The sequence below is a fragment of the Hyperolius riggenbachi genome, chromosome 6, assembly GCF_040937935.1.
Source record: "Hyperolius riggenbachi isolate aHypRig1 chromosome 6, aHypRig1.pri, whole genome shotgun sequence".
NCBI lineage: Eukaryota > Metazoa > Chordata > Amphibia > Anura > Hyperoliidae > Hyperolius > Hyperolius riggenbachi.
In genome coordinates, this window is record NC_090651.1 from 177,238,053 (window position 1) to 177,260,738 (window position 22,686).

Here is a 22,686-nt window from a genome sequence, read left to right on the forward strand (position 1 = left end):
TAAAGTGAGTAGTCTTTGCACGCCTGCCCGCCCGCCCTTACTCTAAGTTGCCCGCTGCCCCCGCTGTCATTTGGAGGGGAAGAGAGGCGGAAGGAGGGGACCCAGGTGAGGGAGGGGGGGGATCTCTCCCCCCTCCCCGCCGCTATCCCTGTCACCCCTCCTTCCAGCGCTGCTTCCCCCCTCCTGGAGCAGCTATACTGGGGGCAACTAAACTAGCTATACTGGGGGCATCTATACTAGCTATACTGGGGGCAGCTATACTGGGGGCAGCTATACTGGGGGCATCTATACTGGGGGCAAATATACTAGCTATACTGGGGGCAACTAAACTAGCTATACTGGGGGCATCTATACTAGCTATACTGGGGGCATCTATACTAGCTATACTGGGGGCAGCTATACTGGGGGCAACTATACTAGCTATACTGGGGGCAGCTATACTGGGGGCAATTATACTAGCTATACTGGGGGCAGCTATACTAGCTATACTGGGGCAACTAAACTAGCTATACTTGGGGCAACTATACTAGCTATACTGGGGCAACTATACTAGCTATACTGGGGCATCTATACTAGCTATACTGGGGCAGCTATACTGGGGGCATCTATACTAGCTATACTGGGGCAACTAAACTAGCTATACTGGGGGCATCTATACTAGCTATACTGGGGGCATCTATACTAGCTATACTGGGGCAACTAAACTAGCTATACTTGGGGCAACTATACTAGCTATACTGGGGGCAACTATACTAGCTATACTGGGGCAACTATACTAGCTATACTGGGGCAGCTCCGGAGGCAACTATACTGGGGGCAACTATACTATCTATACTGGGGGCAACTATACTATCTATACTGGGGGCAACTATACTATCTATACTGGGGGCAGCTATACTATCTATACTGGGGGCAGCTATACTATCTATACTGGGGGCAGCTATACTAGCTATACTGGGGCAACTATACCAGCTATACTGGGGGCAACTATACTAGCTATACTGGAGGCAGCTATACTGGGGGCAACTATACTAGCTATACTGGGGACAACTATACTGGGGGCAACTAAACTAGCTATACTGGGGGCAACTATACTATCTATACTGGTTCAGCTCTGGGGGCAACTATACTATCTATACTGGGGGCAACTATACTAGCTTCACTGGGGCAGCTATACTGGGGGCAACTGTACTAGCTATACTGGGGGCAACTATACTAGCTAATACTTTAAATTACAGTTAGCTCCGCCCTCATGCGGTCATGACCACGCCCAATTTTTTGCCGGTTGTGGCCACGCCCATTTTTAAGGGGCGGGGGGTGTCTTTTAATACCCAGCACCGGGTGCCAAATGCCCTAGGTACGCCACAGCCTGAGACTTAAGGTGCCCATACACTCGTCAGATTGACAGCAGATAGATAAGAAATGCATCTGATGATCTATCTGATGCGTTTTTAGAACATTTTTTACCAGGATAGAATTCCAATAGATTTCAGTTTGAAATCTATTGAAATTCGATCTGATGGCATTTTTTTGCCATCAGATTTCCATTAAGGCCAATGCAAACTGATAAGCAAACTCATCAGATCGACCTAAATTTTCCACCCTGCCAGTTCGATGGAAATCCATCGAAATCGATCGAAATCGGCCATCGATCGGTCGATTGGCCAACCGATTTTCAATCGATCGATCGGTCGGCCAGAAAATCGGCTGAGTGTATGGGCCCCTTAAGAGATAGTGAGATTGTGAGGAAAGTGAATCTGCTTAAGGAAATGAGCTACTGTCCTGTCCGCTAGAGGCCTATCTTAACCTCTTATAGCTTACTGACTTTACCAAAATAATAAATGCAAGAAGCCATTTTGTTTTGGTTATTTTATGTGTGGTGCACAAGATAGTGCGAAGTTATATTGGAAGAAATACTTACCTATGGGAAGAGTGGTCCGACTGGATTCCTGTGATAGAAAGGAGAAATGATTAATATGTCCATTTACCAGTAGTGTTGAAAGATTTAGAAGAAGTACCTGTTAATAGACTGTTTTTTTGGCAATAGACTGGTCCTGCAAAAGAACAGAAGAGATTACATACAGGAGCGGCAGAAGCTGAGATTTATAAAGAAACTGTTGTGCTTTTATTTTTCTACTGTTTTTTTTGGGGCAAGCATATTGAGTAGTTTTGCTCATAGGAACAAGTGACGGAGTTATTTTCTTCTTCTTTATTTAATTCTAGTAACCTTATTAATTTACTAAGAATTTAGTAATTCACTAACCAATTGTGATGATCGCTGCTGCAGCAGCTGTTGCTGGAAGTAGTAGTGCTGCAGCTCAGGCAGTTCTGATCTATTTCCATGCAAGCTGCATAGCTTTGTCTGTCTTTCCCTGCTGTCAGCTTGTGACTGATTATCATTCACCTGTGTGGGAATCTGCATGTCTGCTCCCATTGGATGACCTCAGTATAAAGATCTGCTTCCTGCAGGGTTTCCTCGGGTTTTCATAGCTTCAGTTTAAGCCCATCTTGCTGTCGCTTTAGCCCCCGATCGTGTTTCTTGTTATAAAGATACTTTGCTGGTCTTTGCATCATATATTGGTTCATTGCCAATATATATGCATACCAGCACGTTTATTATTTTCCTTGTATTCGTGTTACGTTGATACATCAGTGTCGCTGATATATACGTACACGAACTGTTTATTTCCTGTGTTCAGTTAGTCAGTTTTCCAGCACGTTTTGGTAGTTTGCGCGTACCGTGAGCACCCGTGCTGAGCTAGTTATCCTGTTCCTGGTCCTGTTTGTGGATTGCGTTCATCTCTGCGAGGAGATAACAAATCCTTCTGAATCCAGTTCTGTTACTGTTTGTGGATTGCGTTCATCTCTGCGAAGAGATAGCGAATCCTTCTGAGTCCTGTTCCCTGTATTACTCCAGTCCTAGTCAGCGTTCCTGCTTATGTCATATATCGGTTCATTGCCGATATATACATATGTTAGTCAGACGTTACAAATAGTTTCATTGATAGCTGTAATTGTAATACGCTAGGAAAACATACTTATTGTATATTTATCTGTGTTACGTTCATCTATCTCGATCCTGCTATTTCCTGACTTTCCTGTCCTGTCTTTGTGAGGCACGCCATTGCCGCAACGCATTGGCTGCCTCATTCCAGTGTGTCTGGTTTTGGACGCTTGCTGTCGCTAAGTAGCCGCTAGCTAGCAAGCGTTCATTCTGTCTACCTGTCCTGATCTCCTCAGTTCTGGTTTATGCGCTCAGCGCTACTTTGCGCTGAGACGTTATAACGAAAGCATTGTTTGTGGCTGTCAGATCTGCACCGGCTCTGTGCGCCACAATCTCCTATTGGAGTCAGTCCTCCCCTCCACTATACTAGGGATAGCCTGTTTCTTTGTGCTAGTGTGTGTACCTCCTCCACGTCAGCTCATGCGTTGCATGCTGACTGTGGAGAATACACCACCAAGCCTTACACCAATTTTATTTCTTTTATTATTTATTATTAACTTATTAACCAACCAATGTATTAACCTTTAACCATCTAACTTATACATTTATTATTCTGGCTTTTCCTAAGAAACGGCTGAACTATTGAACAAGAAAAATAGCCAGAATAATTGATCAGACTGAGAACAAAAAAAACAAGAGTACTCTATTTACTATTGAGTTATGAAAGATTTTGCTGATCAGCAAACTTAGAGGTTAAAGTACTATATAATGGTTTTGTCAGGGAAGCATTAAACTGAAATTACTTTAGTACTCAGGGTTTAGGAAATCCAAATAAGGTCCATTTTTCATTAAAGTGGGTGGGAACGCTGAGAAAATACTTACCGGGTGGGAAGGTTATGTGTTATTGTTAACCAGTTGTTTTCCTCCTAGCTTCCGGAAGTGTTCTATAGAAAGAAGACCAGAAGATAATAAGAAGACTGTGATATTAGATTGTGTTGTTTGTAATTCTCATTGGTTACATGGAGTAGAAAGTGTATTTTTTATCTTTTATTTTGAATAAATCTTTTGAATTTTACAACCTGCATTGGTGTTTGTGGAGTTCTCCTTCAGTTGGCGGTTTGAAACAGTTTACAGGTATACAGTCCATAGGAGTGTGGAGGATGTAATGGATGGTATGGGGGGATGAGATATATAGTCCATAGGGGAGGGGGGTATAGGTATACAGTCCATAGGGGAGGGGAGTATGGGGTTATACAGTCCATATGGTATCATGTTCCTCTCAGTTGGTGGCAGGCAGTGATATATCGTGCTGCTATTTGCACAGTTTTTTCCTCTTCCCCCAGTAGGATATAGAGTTTCCTCTCCTCATCTCTGGAGGTGAAATCTGGGATGTGGGCGGAGAGTCTCTGGAAGTGGGCGGTCCTCAACGGTGTATATTTGCTGCAGTGTAGCAGGAAGTGCGCCTCATCCTCCAGGACCCCCTGGTCACATCGCCTGCACAGTCTCTCCTCCCTGGGCTTCCATGTCTGTCTGCGTCGCCCTGTCTCTATCTCCAGGTTGTGGGCACTCAGACGGTACAGACTCAGGGTCTGTCTGTCTTTGTGATGGTGTAGCCTCTCTAGATATGGAGCCATTGTGTACTCCCTCTGTAGTGATTGGTAGACAGTGAGTTTCTGGGAGTTCTTTATGTCACTTCTCCTTTCCTCTAGGTATCGGTCCTTACAGCTTTCTATCGTTCCTTTTATTTGGGCTTTTGTCAGCCTGTGTTGGTGGTCTTGGCTGGGCTAGCTGTTGAGGCTTTGTTTCAAAGCGCGTGGTATGGCCTTGCCACCCTGGCTCAGTGAGGCTTTATGGTGGTAAGTGTTGGGCTGCTGCTCTGTATATGCGCCCAGTATGAGAGCGCCCTCTGCTGGATAATCAGGCATAGTGGGAAACTGCCTAGCTCTGCCGCAAGCTGAGTTCGAAGTGCTGCAAAGTGCCCATTTTGATTGGTCAGGTAAGGTGACCGGGCCCCATACCTCACTGCTATAGAGCAGGATTGGGGTGATGATGCTGTTGAATATCTTTACCCAGACTCTCACCGGTGGTTCTAGGTGGTAAAGTTGCCTTCTGATGGCATAAAACGTTCAGCAGGCTTTTTCCTTCAGGGCCTCTACTGCTGGTTTAAAGCTCCCTGTTTGGTTAATTTCCAGCCCCAGGTAGGTGTAACTGTTTGTGGTCACCAGTGGGCAGCCATTTAATATAAATGAGGAGGTGGGCGTTTTTAGATTTTTCCTCTGGAACACCATAACTTTTGTCTTCTTTGGGTTGATGGGCAGTTGATGGGCAGTGCCCATGTGGTGCAGAAACTCCCCAGTACTGCCAGGCTGTCCTGTAGGCCCTTTTCGGTTGGGGAGAGCTGCAGGAGATCATCTGCATACAGCAGGAACTTCACCTCATGGTCATGCAGGAGGAGGCCTGGTGCTGGGAAGGATTCCAGGGCTACAGCCGGTTGGTTAATGAATATGTTAAAGAGCGTTGGGCTCAGACTGCAGCCCTGCCTGACTCCTCGACCCTGCTTGAAGAACGCGCTTCTCTTCCCGTCCACTTTCACACTGCATTGGTTCCCAGTATATGAACTCTTGATGACATCATAGGTTCTATCTCCTATTCCGCTCTCTAGGAGTTTTAGGAAAAGGCCTGGGTGCCACACCGAGTCAAACGCCTTCTTAAAATCCACAAAGCAGGTGTGTATTTTGCCGCGTGAGCTGTGGACATAAGTCTTGATAAGGCTGTCCAGTGTGTAGATGTGGTCGGTTGTGCGGTGGTTTGGCATGAATCCAGCTTGGCTTTTGCTGAGTACGTCCTGCTGTGTGAGAAAGGAGAGGATCCTTTTATTGATGATGCTGTTAAATAGTTTCCCCAGCATACTGCTGACACAGATTCCTCTGTAGTTTGCTGGATTGTATCTGTCCCCATTCTTGTAGATGGGTGTTATGAGGCCTGCTCAGTGACTGCTCAGTGTATTTTGTATTTTTCTGTTTTTTTATTATCATGATATACTATTGTTAAGTTGAATCCTGTATGTGTACATTCCCTGTGGAACATTATGGGCACTTTCATGTAAAATGTACATTTTACTTGTATGCCTCCTTTGAAACAAGTAAAAGAATATTGAGGTAAATAATTATCTGAATCTTATTGATCATCCATACACAGTAAATCTAAGCACCCCATAATTGTGACCAGAAAATCAGATTTGTAAGACTCTATCGCCAGTAGTGATGGGCAAGCAGCGCAAATGATAATTCGTGATCATTTACACAAACGTTTGCATACGGCAAACACATTGATTTTAATGGCGGGTATTGCAATCAAACGTTCATGATACAATCGTGAGTAGTTTTCAAGCGATCGTTTGCTGTGTTCGCCCATCATTAATCACCAGAGTATATGCTTCTACATAACTTTTACTATGGCCGTGTAGGCGCAGTTATATTCGTCTAGTTAGACAAATAATTGGACCATGACCGGTGGCGGGAACGGAGGATCGTAGAAGACGGCGCGGGATAGGACAGCTGCAGGGGACCAGAAGCCCCAGGTAAGTGTCAGTTTTTGTTTTTAATAATATCCACAGAACCCCTTTAAGGACCACAGGTTTAAACCCCCCCCCAAGTGACCAGGCCATTTTTTACAATACTGCACAGGATGTAAACCCGATGAAGGCTGCAAGGCCTAAAGCTTGCTTATTTTTATTCATTTTTAGTTAGCCAATAAATGGTATCATCCTGATTTAAAACTTCTTGCACCTCACAACTTTAAAGGACTTACGAGGCGAATTTTAGAAAAAATGTTAGTTACCTTATTGCAATATCAGACCTCAGGGCAGACGATCAGTGCTTCCCCTGTCAGTTTCAGGCGCTCTGTTATCTAAATCCAGGATTCATTGCAGGGTCGCCTGAACTGATGAGATAAGAATTGCTGCTTTAAACAGCAATGTGAGTTACACTCGTGGCCGCCACATAGCGGCTCCCTCCCCCGCTGTGAGCCGCTGCTAGGAGGGAGCCGCTGCTATAGTAGGCAGCCCTGCCGGTATCATCCATTCACACGCCGCAGCCTCCCTTCCCCGACCCGCCGAGCAGCCAGCACATCTACCCCCTTTTGCGGAGGAATTCTGGACATGCGGTCACTGAAGAAGAGCCGCTGGCTCATATTGAGCAGAGAGTCACTGAGGAGCCGCTGGTGAGCCGGCTCACGTACGAGCGGAGTGCGGATAACAAAGAACCGCTGGTGAATCAGATTCACCAGCGGTTCTTTGTTATTCGCACTCCGCTCTATGACTATGTGAGACTATGTGAATCTACCAATTTAGTCGCCGCACGAGAAGTGCAACAGCGACAAAACACGTTAATGGTGCGGTCTCCGCACGATAAGCGCAACAGAGACAAAAACGCGCCAACCCTGACTAACTAATGAACACAGAAAACACAAACAAACAAATAACAGAAACGCTTGCTAATCGGTTGCCTTACCTCAGGCAACAGCAAGCGTTTGCTCCAGACCGACAGACAGACAACAGGAACAGGTCAGATAGGATCCACTACTCTTCCGCAAGAGCGAGTGCGATCCGTACACAGGAACAGGACTGAAAAGATCCACTGCTCTTCCGCAAGAGCGAGTGCGATCCACACAACAAGACAGACAGAAGGAGTAACCAGTAGCAACCGCAGCTAAGTTTATACTCCAAGGTTCAGACAAGAAAGACCCACCGCCTCTAACGCTAGGGCGAATGCGATCTAAGACAGACAGAAGGAGTAACCAGTAGCAACCGCAGCTAAGGTTATACTCCAAGGTTCAGACAAGAAAGATCCACCGCCTCTAACGCTAGGGTGAATGCGATCTAAGACAGACAGAAGGATTTACTAATAGCCACTGCTGGCAATAGTACAATCGCACAGACAAGACAGAATAGAAAGAACAAATTAAACACAAACCTGACTGCACTAAATAGGAGTGCAAGGAGCACTCCCCAAGAATTAACTACACTAGAATGTAGTAACAAGATGCTGAGGCTCTAAGGTACACTAACAAACAATAACCTGATGACGAGCAAGGAATTCTGGGAGGAAGTGACATTTATACTCAAAACCCTCCAAGGAAGCCAGCAAGCAATTTGCATGACAAGTGGATGCAAATCCATCCACAGCAGCGAGCTGACAGAAAAGGCCTGTTTCCCCCGGACTTGCATTATGCAAGCTGCATAAGAGACTATCCAAATGTCCAGGAAAACAAGGCCAGCAGAGCAGATCGTGACAGTACCTCCCCCTTTAAAGACGGCTTCCAGACGTCTTTCAACACCAAAGAGTCTCCTTGTCACAAAACGACAATAATAACAAAAAAAAAATTCAGCACGGGCGGGGCAGACCAACCGGGCATGCCTCCCGAACTGACCAAACCATGACGGAAACAGTCAGCCCCAGAACCCCAAAAACCATGCCCAGCAGTACACCAAGTTCCAAAGTGATACCCATGAGCACCGTGCCTATCAGAACAATGCCCACCAAGAGCCTTGGCATGACACACCCAGTCCCCCAGGTCAAGTCCAAAGAACCTAAGACCTTCAACCCTGTGCCCATTACAACGGTCTTCTCCAGCATAATACTCATTATTGGACCAGTCCAAAGTACCAAGGCAAGAACTCCCAGGAATCTCCCAGAATGACTCACAATTCCAAAGAGACCCCAAGAGATTAGAAGATCCCATAGAGCCACATGGCGATCCAACAGGACCCCCCACATGACTCAGGGAAATTCCCAAGCCAAAGTCACAAGGACAGCTGTCACAAACCGAGATTTTAGGAATCAGAACTGTATTGAGGCATGTGGAGCCACCGACGCCTTCTGGACAAGACACCACCAGAGGGACATCAGAGCACACAAGCACAGAGGGCACCTCCGGACACTGTGGGTCACGGGAAACATCTGGGCACACTGGAACAGGAGCAACCACTGGGCAGGCTGAGGAACTGTAGACCTCAGAAACCGACACAGCCAGACCAGATTCAGAGCAAGACAAAAAGCCATCACGACCAGTGGTCACCGGTACCGGACTTTCAAAAGGAAATTCGGATTCAGAGTTAGAAGTCTCTGAGGCTACGCATGACTGAAGCTCCAAATGAGCCGCAAAAGTAGTCAGCACAATAGCGCTGTCCACTGAAGTGGACATTACTTCAGTAGGACTTAGGGGGCAAGAAGCAGATCCACAAAGCGCTGCACCCTCAGACAGGAACTCAGGGATCCCCAGCACCTCACATGAAATTTCAGGAGCACCCATTTCTAAATCTCCTGGTGAACTCAGTGATTCTGAACTATCCATGTCACAGGGCAGAACATCAAAAACACTCAAAGGACAGGGTTGAGACTTTAGAAATGGTTCTACAACATACTGAATTTTTTTCACATAAACAGCCTGCACAAGAACATCTGCGGGAAGAGACCCTGACTCTCTGACTTCAGTTTCATTAAACACAGAATCCTGCATAGCAGTCAAACTGGACTGCAATTCCAGAATGGCAGAAAAACAGGTGAGTATAACTGCAACACCAAAAAGAGTTTCTGAGCTCTCTGCTGGGGATTTAATACCGGGCACTATTGAGTCATACAGAGTACAGGGAGTAAAGTCAGTACTTTCTATAGGGCAAGTGTAATGATCCGCTCAGCTGGCTGCACAGGCAGACAGCTGTTTGACCATTTCTCAAGTCTGTGGGCTGCAGGTCTCTGGAAGAGAGACCTGTCTTCACTTTGCAAGTTTCAGACCTGCTCTGCTGCTGAGGAATTTGCATACATTTGTCATGCAAATTATCTAGCCGCCTCCTTTGAAGGCTTGCAGCATAAATACCATGTGATCCCACAATCCTTTGCTGGTCATGATGGTTTGTTAATACACTCCTGGAGTGTCAGCCTTGCTATTGTTCGCTAAAGATTATCTTAGAGTAATTCCTGGGGACTGCACTAGGCAATCCTTCTAGTGCAGTCAGGTTGTATTATCTGTATTGCCTGTTTGTCTTGTCCTTGCGATTGCACTGTCGCCAGCGGTATGCGATAGTGAATCGTTTGGTCCTGTGCCTGGATCGCACTTGCCCTAGCGGTAGTGGCAGTGGATCTCTCTATCTATGTCTTGGAGTTTTACCATAGCTGTGGGTGCTACGGGTTACTCCTTCTGTCTGTCTTGCCGTGTGGATCGCACTCGCTCTGGCGGAAAGAGCAGTGGATCCTGCTAGGCCTATTCCTATACTTGGATCACACTTGCTCTGGTGGAAAGAGCAGTGGATCTTGCTAACTCTGTTTCTGTACTTGGATCATTCTACAGGTGCATAGCACCCTTGCTGGGTTCCCTCAGATTATACGCTTGTGGAGGATTTCCACTGCGGAAGCGCGCATCCTGTGCGCTGACCACGGGAATAATTCCACAATCGTTACAGCAAGAAATGGACTCACAATTGTCAGTTTTGCTGGACAACATTGTCTCATCCAAGGTACAAGGCAAACTCACAGGAATATCTTCTGGACAGAACAAAGCTTTCTCAGTATCCGATTTGCACTACCAAAGCTCTGTATCTCTCTTAAACTCAACCAACTGTGTTGAATCAGGGGAGTCAGAACGCAAAATTTGCGGATCCCTCATCGCCTTTGGTTGTGGAACTGAAGTTTCTAAAGAACAACTTTTATCTAACAATGTGTCTTCACAGGTGTCAGAGCGAGGCGTAGATTTCCCAACAGAAGAAATTGAGACAGACACACGAGGGAATTTATTTGGCACATCAACATTATTCTTAAAGTTGCATAGTTTGGGAACTTTCCCCATGGCAAGTTCATAAATGGAAGATCTTAGAGAACTGGGGAGAAAAGCTCTGTTTTTATTTGATAAGAGAACACACAGATTCTTTGCAGAAATACATGCGGTAGCGGCATCAGATCGCGCCGATTCAACCTCCACACACGCAATTGCTCTGGGAAACAGGCTTTCCGAATTCACACAATCTGTTGCTTTGGGGAATGAAACACACATTTAAAACTCACTTGCTTCATTTCAGGAAGATTGGAACAATCGTCTGCTGACAATGTACCTTTGCATGAATTAACTGATTGATGTGTATGTAATTCAGACAAGATCGTTTGCCACACACAAATCATCGGATTCACCAAGTACTCCTCACACTCACCAGATTCAACCAAGATGCGCATTGAGTTGATACAGTCATTTAAACACATCTCACTTTTTCCAAAATAGAAATCGCAAAACGATTTACAATCGGTGTCAAAGTCTTCAATCAGCGCCCCTATTTCCCAAGGGGCAAATGGAGGCTCCCACAATCCTGTATCCACATAGCACTGATACGGATTGGGATCAGGAACATAAAGGGAATCTTTTACACCTCTAATGTAAGCAATGACATTGCCCAAATCACCTTCAGATGTGTCAGCAAAATCAGGGTAAAAAAACTCCACCAGATTCAACTGGAGCACAGTTTTTACTTGTATTAGTTATAAGTTGCTACTGGCTGAAAGGAAACTTTCCCTTGCAAACGTTACAGGAAGCGTCTCTTTCCGTTGAGTACGCTTCCTAGATTTTTTTCCTTTTCATCGCCACAGCATTGGATTGCTGCTGATCGGATGAAAAAGAACCTTTGAACTGGACTCCTTGAACACTGGCTGTTTGGCGCTTGCATGAATTAGACGCTAATCTCCGAAGAGGCTGTCAGTTAGACAGCGAAACATGTCAGATGTAATAGCGTCTGACGCCATCTTCCACAACGTCTAACCACCCATCAGGGCCACCTGGAACTTGGAACTCTGTCTTCATCCCTAATCCGCATATCAGCGGTGTGGTAATTATGAACTTATGAACTCACTACTCAGTGTCTATGTTGCTGGCTGCATCTTACCCACTGCTTGCGGATGCTGATGGATCAATGTGCATGAGCTTTGCATACAACAATATTGAAAGTCTCCAGTGATTGCTATATTGAGGACAGTCACTGTCAGCTTCCTCATCATACCAGCATGGCTTTATATTCCTGCTTCGCTACAGCTAATTTATTTTGATGTGCATGCTTCATACCTATTACTGCTTGATGTACAGCAATCAATATTCACTGGAGAATTGCCCATGTGGCATTGAGGACTGCGATTGGGTCCAACTAACTTACTCAGTTAATGGATATAGACATTATATACGACTACGATTGAGTCAACTTGTTTAACCATCTTCTGTCCATTATGAGGAGGTGTCATTGCTTGGATAGCTACAGGTTTTCTTGGAATATGAGGAGCTAGGATGCACGTAATCTTTGGTTCATCAACTACTCCAGCACGTACATTTCTGATTTAACAGGGATCGATTTCAACATAGTGTTTCCTAAAACTTGGTGTCTTGAGGTATATTCTTTTGGAGGACTGCAGCCTCCAAAAGATCAAAAGTGTGGTTGTGGGAGACTTGGCTTTTTTCCTTCAGGGCTTTTCTTGTCCCTGTTTTAACTTTGTTTGTGTAATATGTGTCATTCATGTTCTAACAATATGTATATGTGTATTTTGTATATCCATTTTTCTACATTAAAATAATCCAGCATGCACCCAAGAGTCAGTTGTTTCCTATGTAATTTTGCTATATATTTTTGCTGACAAGGTGCATGTTGGTTATTGTATTGAGACTTATTGCATCAGTTTTGATATATGGTTGGTGGCTTGTACTGGGTCACCAACACACATGATAGGTCATCTGCTCCTTGGGTGTCTTTTCTTTGTCTTTTTACACATTTGAACTGGATATATCCGCAGGGAATTACTGAATCAACAGACTGGGCTACAACCAGCAACTCATTAGCATATGGTAATGACTGAGAGGTGCTGCATAAACCAATCTGATCAGCATCTTGCACTGCAGGAAAAAACTCATAGAAATAGCATGGCATAGGAATTTCAAGCTTACGAGAAAACAAATAAGCAAGAAATCTGTGAGGGTTATGTCTCAGATTCCTGTGTCTGGCATACTCAGCAGCCCACACAAACAGATCTCCTTGGAGAAGATTGTAAGCAATCTGAGCACTCCAAGTGGAAATTTTGGTGGCCTGGAATTCAGGATTCGCCAAGAATCTGGAGCACTCTGAAATAAAGTCATCTCTGGTTTCAGAGTTCAGTGTCTTTAATCTTTTAAAGACACTAGTCCCATATGAAACAAAATCGTACAATTCAGAAATTCCCTCCACACTGGGAATTTCGGTTTGGCTCGTCATACTGTAATGATCTGAGGTAGATTTCCAGAGTCAGTGCAAGCCGTGTGCGCTGAGCAGAGGAGAATCTCCACAATCACGGAAGCAGAGTACCCAGTAGATAGATGTATATATATGTGGAGAGGAATTCCAACCAGCAGGTGGTGCTGTGGAGCACAGAGAAATAAAGTCTCTGCACATCCACAGATGTCAGATTGGAATTGCACGACTTGAGACAGAACAGAGCAAACAGAAACAAGACAGCAAGACAGAAGGGAACTGGAACAGAAAAAGACTATGTGAATGTCTACCAATTTAGTCGCCGCACGAGAAGTGCAACAGCGACAAAACACGTTAATGGCGCGGTCTCCGCACGATAAGCGCAACAGAGACAAAAACGCGCCAACCCTGACTAACTAATGAACACATAAAACACAAACAAACAAATAACAGAAATGCTTGCTAATCGGTTGCCTTACCTCAGGCAACAGCAAGCGTTTGCTCCAGACCGACAGACAAACAGACAACAGGAACAGGTCAGATAGGATCCACTACTCTTTCGCAAGAGCGAGTGCGATCCGTGCACAGGAACAGGACTGAAAGGATCCACTGCTCTTCCGCAAGAGTAAGTGCGATCCGCACAACAAGACAGACAGAAGGAGTAACCAGTAGCAACCGCAGCTAAGGTTATACTCCAAGGTTCAGACAAGAAAGACCCACCGCCTCTAACGCTAGGGCGAATGCGATCTAAGACAGACAGAAGGATTTACTAATAGCCACTGCTGGCAATAGTACAATTGCACAGACAAGACAGAATAGGCAGTATAAATTAAACACAAACCTGACTGCACTAAATAGGAGTGCAAGGAGCACTCCCCAAGAATTAACTACACTAGAATGTAGTAACAAGATGCTGAGGCTCTAAGGTAAACTAACAAACAGTAACCTGATGACGAGCAAGGAATTCTGGGAGGAAGTGACATTTATACTCAACACCCTCCACGGAAGCCAGCAAGCAATTTGCATGACAAGTGGATGCAAATCCATCCACAGCAGTGAGCTGACTGAAAAGGCCTGCCTGTTTCCCCCGGACTTGCATTATGCAAGCTGCATAATAGACTATCCAAATGTCCAGGGAAACAAGGCCAGCAGAGCAGATCGTGACAGTAAATAAGTGCAGCAGATAAGAAAACACAAACAGTAAAAATCAGTCAAGCTGCAAACACTGCTACTATTTCATGATGCCTGACAGAGCTTATGCTGTTTCCTGAATTTTAGCCTATAAATGTGTAAATGCCTTTTCCATTATAAGTGCCCTGAACTATTCCCTGAAATGCCTGTCTGTAGTGTAATGTAGGGCAGAAGAGAGTTTACTTTATGTGCATGATTAATGAAACAAGTTTATACCAGTGATCTCTCTTATACCAATACAGTATTCTGTTAATGAATAGTATGCTTTTAAAGCAGACATGAACTCCTTTCTGCTCTGAAAGATAGGCAACAGCATAATAACCTTAAAGGGGCACTTAAGTCTGCTAAAAAAAATGAGTTCTACTCACCTGGGGCTTCCCCCCTCATCTCATCTGTCACTAATCACAAGTTGTAATTTGATCTCTGATCAGCTGTGTCAGCTCCTACGTCAGCAGAGAGCTAATCGGTAAGCACAGGATGTTAACAATATGTCTGTTTCCATGAAAGCAGGAAGTAGACACCGCAGATTTATTGTATCAGCTGTAACAAAGAAATGTTTTAAAGGGGCACTTCCGGTTTCGGCGACAGGAGCCAACAGGCCGGGAACGCGAGTGATTCTTCACGTTCCTGGCCACGATAGCGCCCTCTATGCTGTTATATGCTATGTTCTATATGCTATAGCAGCATAGAGGGCACTATTGTGGCCAGGAACGCGAAGAATCACTCGCGTTCCCGGCCTGTCGGCTCCTGTCGCCGAAACCGGAAGTGGCTGCCGGCGGGGCCAGGAGCATCGGAGTAAGTCTACGTGGGCACCAATCAGCTGCAGGGGGCTGCTGGAAGCCCCAGGTGAGTAGAACTCATTTTTTTTTAGCAGACTTAAGTGCCCCTTTAAAACATTTCTTTGTTACAGCTGATACAATAAATCTGCGGTGTCTACTTCCTGCTTTCATGGAAACAGACATATTGTTAACATCCTGTGCTTACCGATTAGCTCTCTGCTGACGTAGGAGCTGACACAGCTGATCAGAGATCAAATTACAACTTGTGATTAGTGACAGATGAAATGAGGGGGGAATTAGACAAGCTAAACTCTCTAAATACATGCAGGGTGCATTTCTCTATGTTTTCCTTCTGTCCTGTGTGAGAGTTGAGGTCTACTTTAACCACTTGCCCACCACTAACTAACTATGGGCGTTGGCAAAGTTGCACCCCCAAGACCGCGTAACGCCAATCGCCTGCGGTACCTGGGAGACTGAACAGCCGGGGATCGCATAGATGCACGCGCATCCGCCGGCATTAAGCTCCGCCAACCCGCTCCGCCCACCCGCCGGCCATTTAGAAGCGCCGCAGGTTGTTAACCCCCAATCTGCCGCATAGTAAGTGTGTAATACAAAGTGTATTATACAGGCTGCCTCCTGCCCTGGTGGTCCCAGTGATTGAGGGACCACCAGGGCAGGAGGCAGCCCCCCTAGTAAAAACACAAACACACTGATCCTGCCCCCTTGCCCCCTGATCGCCCACAACACCCCTCAGACCCCCCCCCCCCTATCACCCCCTCAGACCACTGCTTGCACCCAATCACCCCCCCTAATCACCCATCAATCACCTCTGTCAACGCTATATTTTAGATTAGGTCCTAAACTGCCCCCTGGGAGCTCCTTATCACCCCCCACACCCTCAGATCCTTCCCAGACCCAATCACCACTTAATCACCCGCCCACACCCTCAGATCACCCTCAGACCCCCCCCTGATCACCTCGCCAGTGCATTGCTTGCATCTATTCTCCCTTCTAATCACACCATGATCAGCTATCAATCACCCCATCACCCCGTCACCACCTGTCACTGCTACCCATCAGATCTGTTCCTAATCTGCCCCTTGCGGGCACCTGATCACCCGCCCACAGCCTCAGATCGCCCGCATGACCTGCCCTCAGATCACCTCCCAAGTGCATTGTTTACATCTGTTTTCCCCTCTAATCACCCACTGATCGCCCATCAATCACCCCCTGCCACCACCTGTCACTGCTACCCGTCAGATCAGACCCTCATCTGCCCCTTGCAGGCACCCAATTACCCGCCCACAACCCTCAGATCGCCCTCAGACCCCCCCCCCACTCCCCCCCACCCGATCACCTTGCCAGTGCATTGCTTGCATCTATTCTCCCCTCTAATCACACCCTGATCACCTGTCGATCACCCAGTCACCCCCTGTCACCACATGTCACTGCTACCCATCAGATCAGACCCAAATCTGCCCCTTGCGGGCATCCAAACACCCGTCCACACCCTCAGATGGCCCTCAGACCCCCCCTGATCACCTCCACAGTGCATTATTTATCTGATAAGACTAAACGCGCCCAGACTGGTGCTGCTGCTCTCTAAGGCTGCTCCAGACATTACATCTCATTTCTGCTACTTTAAACATCTTAATAGAAAGACTGGACCAAAATTTCAGTGGATTCTAATGTATCACTTCTCCAGCAACACCTATAACCTTTCAGAACACCTGGATTACTTGGGATGGCAAAGATTTAAGCTGCATTGGATCTTCCTTGGAATCACCCACTGCTGTACACTGCACACCTTCCTTGGAATTGACCTGAGATCTTAAAGACTCTCTGTGTAATACTGGATACACACCATGCGTTTCCGCGTCGAATGCGTCCGTCGATACGCGTCGATTCGATTATTTCCGAGCATTTCCGAACGCATTTCGATGATTTTTAGGTCGATTGCCATGTACAGTATGGCAAATCGACCTAACGATCCATCGAAGCTTGAATCGGACATGTCGGAAATAATCGAATCGATGCGTATCGACGGACGCATCGAAAGCGGAAACGCATGGTGTGTATCCAGCATAAGGACATTCAGTCTACACAGGCCCTTTGATCTCTGCAGGATACCAGCTGGAGATGAGAAAGTTCACACCTTGACTCTAAATAGGGCCTATCTCAGCAGGAGCCCTGAGCTGTCTCTTGTCCATTCTAATGTGTAAACATCAATATTCAGCAGAGATACTTCTCCCTGTATACCAACCAAGAAATATTTATCCAACTGACAAATCAACAATAATTCTACTTAACCACTTGAGGACCGTGGGCTTTACCCCCCTTAAGGACCAGGCACTTTTTTTCCATTCAGACCACTGCAGCTTTCACGGTTTATTGCTCGCTCATACAACCTACCACCTAAATGAATTTTGGCTCCTTTTCTTGTCACTAATAAAGCTTTCTTTTGGTGCTATTTGATTGCTGCTGCGATTTTTACTTTTTATTATATTCATCAAAAAAGACATGAATTTTGGCAAAAAAATGATTTTTTTAACTTTCTGTGCTGACATTTTTCAAATAAAGTAAAATTTCTGTATACATGCAGCGCGAAAAATGTGGACAAACATGTTTTTGATTAAAAAAAACCCATTCAGTGTATATTTATTGGTTTGGGTAAAAGTTATAGCGTTTACAAACTATGGTGCAAAAAGTGAATTTTCCCATTTTCAAGCATCTATGACTTTTCTGACCCCCTGTCATGTTTCATAAGGGGCTAGAATTCCAGGATAGTATAAATACCCCCCAAAAGACATCCCAAAGTATTCACTGAGAGGCATAGTGAGTTCATAGAAGATATTTTTTTTTGTCACAAGTAAGCGGAAAATGACACTTTGTGACAAAAAAAAAAAAGGTTTCCATTTCTTCTAACTTGCGACAAAAAAAAATGAAATCTGCCATGGACTCACCATGCCCCTCTCTGAATACCTTGAAGTGTCTACTTTCCAAAATAGGGTCATTTGTGGGGTGTGTTTACTGTCCTCGCATTTTGAGGGGTGCTAATTTGTAAGCACCCCTGTAAAGGCTAAAGGTGCTCATTGGACTTTGGGCCCTTTAGCGCAGTTAGGCTGCAAAAAAGTGCCACACGTGTGGTATTGCCGTACTCAGGAGAAGTAGTATAATGTGTTTTGGGGTGTATTTTTACACATACCGATGCTGGGTGGGAGAAATATCTCTGTAAATGACAATTTTTTAATTTTTTTTACACACAATTGTCCATTTACAGAGATCTTTCTCGCACTCAGCATGGGTACGTGTAAAAATACACCCCAAAACACATTATACTACTTCTCCTGAGTACGTCGATACCACATGTGTGGCACTTTTTTGCACCCTAACTGCGCTAAGGGGCCCAAAGTCCAATGAGTACCTTTAGGATTTCACAGGTCATTTTGAGAAATTTTGTTTCAATACTACTCCTCACGGTTTAGGGCCCCTAAAATGCCAGGACAGTATAGGAACCCCACAAATGACCCCATTTTAGAAAGAAGACACCCCAAGGTATTCCGTTAGTAGTACGGTGAGTTCATAGAAGATTTTATTTTTTGTCACAAATTAGCGGAAAATTACACTTTGTGAAAAAAAACAATAAAAATCAATTTCCGCTAACCTGTGACAAAAAATAAAATTTTCTATGAACTCACCGTATTACTAACAGAATACCTTGGGGTGTCTTCTTTCTAAAATGGAGTCATTTGTGGGGTTCCTATACTGTCCTGGCATTTTAGGGGCCCTAAACCGTGAGGAGTAGTCTTGAAACAAAATTTCTCAAAATGACCTGTGAAATCCTAAAGGTACTCATTGGACTTTGGGCCCCTTAGCGCAGTTAGGGTGCAAAAAAGTGCCACACATGTGGTATCGCCGTACTCGGGAGAAGTAGTACAATGTGTTTTGGGGTGTATTTTTGCACATACCCATGCTGGGTGGGAGAAATAACTCTGTAAATGGACAATTGTGTGTAAAAAAAATCAAAAGATTGTCATTTACAGAGGTATTTCTCCCACCCAGCATGGGTATGTGTAAAAATACACCCCAAAACACATTATACTACTTCTCCTGAGTACGGCGATACCACATGTGTGGCACTTTTTTGCAGCCTAACTGCGCTAAGGGGCCCAAAGTCCAATGAGTACCTTTAGGATTTCACAGGTCATTTTTGTTTCAAGACTACTCCTCACGGTTTAGGGCCCCTAAAATGCCAGGGCAGTATAGGAACCCCACTAATGACATTATTTTAGAAAGAAGACACCCCAAGGTATTCTGTTAGGAGTATGGCAGGTTCATAGAAGATTTTATTTTTTGTCGCAAGTTAGCGGAAATTGATTTTAATTGTGTTTTTTTCACAAAGTGTCATTTTCCGCTAATTTGTGACAAAAAATAAAATCTTCTATGAACTCACCATACTCCTAACGGAATACCTTTGGGTGTCTTCTTTCTAGAATGGGGTCATTTGTGGGGTTCCTATACTGCCCTGGCATTTTAGGGGCCGTAAACTGTGAGGAGTAGTCTAGAAACCAAATTCCTCAAAATGACCTGTGCATAGGATGTTGGGCCCCTTAGCGCACCTAGGCTGCAAAAAAGTGTCACACATGTGGTATCGCCGTACTCAGGAGAAGTAGTATAATGTGTTTTGGGGTGTATTTTTACACATATCCATGCTGGGTGGGAGAAATATCTCTGTAAATGGACAATTGTGTGTAAAAAAATTAAAAAATTGTCATTTACAGAGGTATTTCTCCCACGCAGCATGGGTATGTGTAAAAATACACCCCAAAACACATTATACTACTTTTCCTGAGTACGGCGATACCACATGTGTGACACTTTTTTGCAGCCTAGGTGCACTAAGGGGCCCAACATTCTATTCACAGGTCATTTTGAGGCATTCGGTTTCTAGACTACTCCTCACGGTTTAGGGCCCCTAAAATGCCAGGGCAGTAGGAACCCCACAAGTGACCCCATTTTAGAAAGAAGACACCCCAAGGTATTCCGTTAGGTGTATGACGAGTTCATAGAAGATTTTATTTTTTTTCACAAGTTAGTGGAAATTTATTTTTTTTGTTTTTTTCTCACAAAGTGAAAGTTGATGGGAAAAATGATTTGATGGGAAAATAAAAATCAAAATTAAATATTCAGTCTTCCAGGATTTTGCACAATTCATTGGAATATGTGAATGAAATTAAAATGCAATAAAGGAATGGTAGAACTCGAAACAATCTTTGAGACACAGCCCAGGTTGTTCAGGACACTTTGTACAGTGAAATCGGCTGTCCTTTCTGATACCATACCTAATATTTCAAAGCCTGCATCTTTTTTTGGGGGTATTTTTTGCCGCTGGTCGGTGGAATATACGCAGGGTAATGTTTACCCCTCAGTCTGGCAACAGCATTCACGCTTGTGCTTGGCCCTTCTTCTTCTGAGACAGACAGCAGTGAGGTAATAATTTCCTCCTGGAAAGATAGGTATGTAGTAGCAGTGTCTTTGGTCTTCTTTTTATATAGTAAAAATGAATTGAATATGCCCAATTGTATTAAGTAAATGGCTACTTTTTTGTACCAATAGAACGTTTTTCGTGCAACCAGGTATGGTTTCATCATCTGGTCATTTCGGTCCACACCGCCCATGTATTGGTTATAATCGTGAATGCACTCTGGTTTCTGTTGGCCGTCACTTCTGGTTATTATGGCTGGGGTATGTAAAGTTGATAGTACATAAACCTCCCTTTTGTCCTTGTACTTTACCAGCAGCATTTCCTCGCTCCGTAAATTCTCTGTCTCTCCTTTTTCCAGGCGCTTTTTAATGAGGCTCTGGGGGAGTCCCTTGCGATTTGTTCGCAGTGTGCCACAGGCAAGGGTCTTCTGACTGAAAAGGTGTTTGAAGAGTGGTATGCTTGTATAATAGTTATCCACGTAAAGATGGTAACCATTGTTCAGAAACGGGGAAATTAAGTCCCAAACTACCTTGCCGTTTGTGCCCATATAAGGTGGGCATCCAGGGGGCTCCAACTGGCTATCTTTTCCCTCGTAGATTCTAAATGCCCACGTGTAACCAGTGGCACTTTCGCAAATTTTATACAGCTTGATGCCATATCTGCTGCGTTTTGATGGAATATATTGCTTGATTTTCAAACGGCCAGTGAAGTGAACAAGGGATTCATCCAGCGAGATATTTTTGTCTGGTGTGTACACCTCAGCAAATTTCCTTGATAAAAAATCTATTAGTGGACGAATTTTGTACAGGCGGTCATATTCTGGACTACCTTGTTCTGGTCTGCAGGTATTATCATTAAAATGAAGGAACTTCATTATGGATAAAAAACGGGTCCTTGACATGGTACTTGAATAAATAGGCATATGATAAATGGCTTTTGTGGACCAATATGATTTAACATTGGGTTTTTTTGTGATACCCATATTCAATAAAAAGCCTAAAAATGTTTTCATCTCAGGAATGGTGGTGGGTCTCCAATGCTTGGGCTCTGCATAGCTGCATCTTGGATGTTCAGCAATATATTGCTCTGCATATACATTTGTCTGTTGGACAATAAGCCCAAGGAGCTCGTCTGATATAATCAGCTCCATGAATTTTATTGGGGAATTATCAGTGATCTCCACTGCAATTCCTGGCTTGCCTGTGAATGGAGGAATGAGGGGTGGGTCAAAACTGGCGGGTGACCACACAGGACTTAAAAATTCCTCCGGTACAGCTGTGCGCCGTCGTTTTGTATTTCCCTTCCTGCCTCGTCTCTGACTGTCAGCTGAGGTGGTATCCTCTCGCAAACCACTAATGGTTGGCTCATCTATAGAGGTGTCAGGGCCCTGACCCTCGTCATCAGACTCCGCCGTCAAAGTGTCACTGTCCTCATCAGGCTCATATTCAGAGCCTATGTCCTCAAACTCTGAGTCCCACTCTCCTTCATTATCTTCATCTGACTGGCACATAAAGTCATATGCCTCCAGCGCTGTGTATGTCCTTTTCGCCATGGCAAATAAGAATATATATATATATATATATATATATATATATATATGTATATATATATATATATATATATATATATATATATATATATATATATATATATATACAAAGATATATAAGAATATATAGATATAGAGATATATAGCGCTATATGTATACACAGATATATAGGACTATATATATGTATACACAGATATATAGGACTATATATATATATATATATATATATATATATATATATATATATATATATATATACATACAGATCTATATATCTATATACACCAATATATAGATCTTTATAATATATAGGCGCAAAAAATATATAGATCTATATGCAGGTACATAGATCTATGTTCACAAAAAATATATATATATATATATATATATATATATATATATATATATATATATATATATATATATATATATACACACTAAGGAGTCACTGGGGAAGGGATTAGAGGGTTAAAAGAAATGAAGAAATTCGT

General features: G+C 44.2%; 1 protein-coding gene across 1 annotated transcript; it reads right to left on the minus strand.

Annotated features, from left to right (window-relative positions):
* Nucleotides 1–20,502: 20,502 nt before the first annotated feature.
* Nucleotides 20,503–22,197, minus strand: LOC137522090 (piggyBac transposable element-derived protein 4-like). Its single transcript, XM_068242117.1, has one exon. It carries the CDS (start codon nucleotides 22,195–22,197, stop codon nucleotides 20,503–20,505), a length of 1,695 nt encoding a protein of 564 aa, XP_068098218.1.
* Between the last annotated feature and the right edge of the window lie 489 nt (nucleotides 22,198–22,686).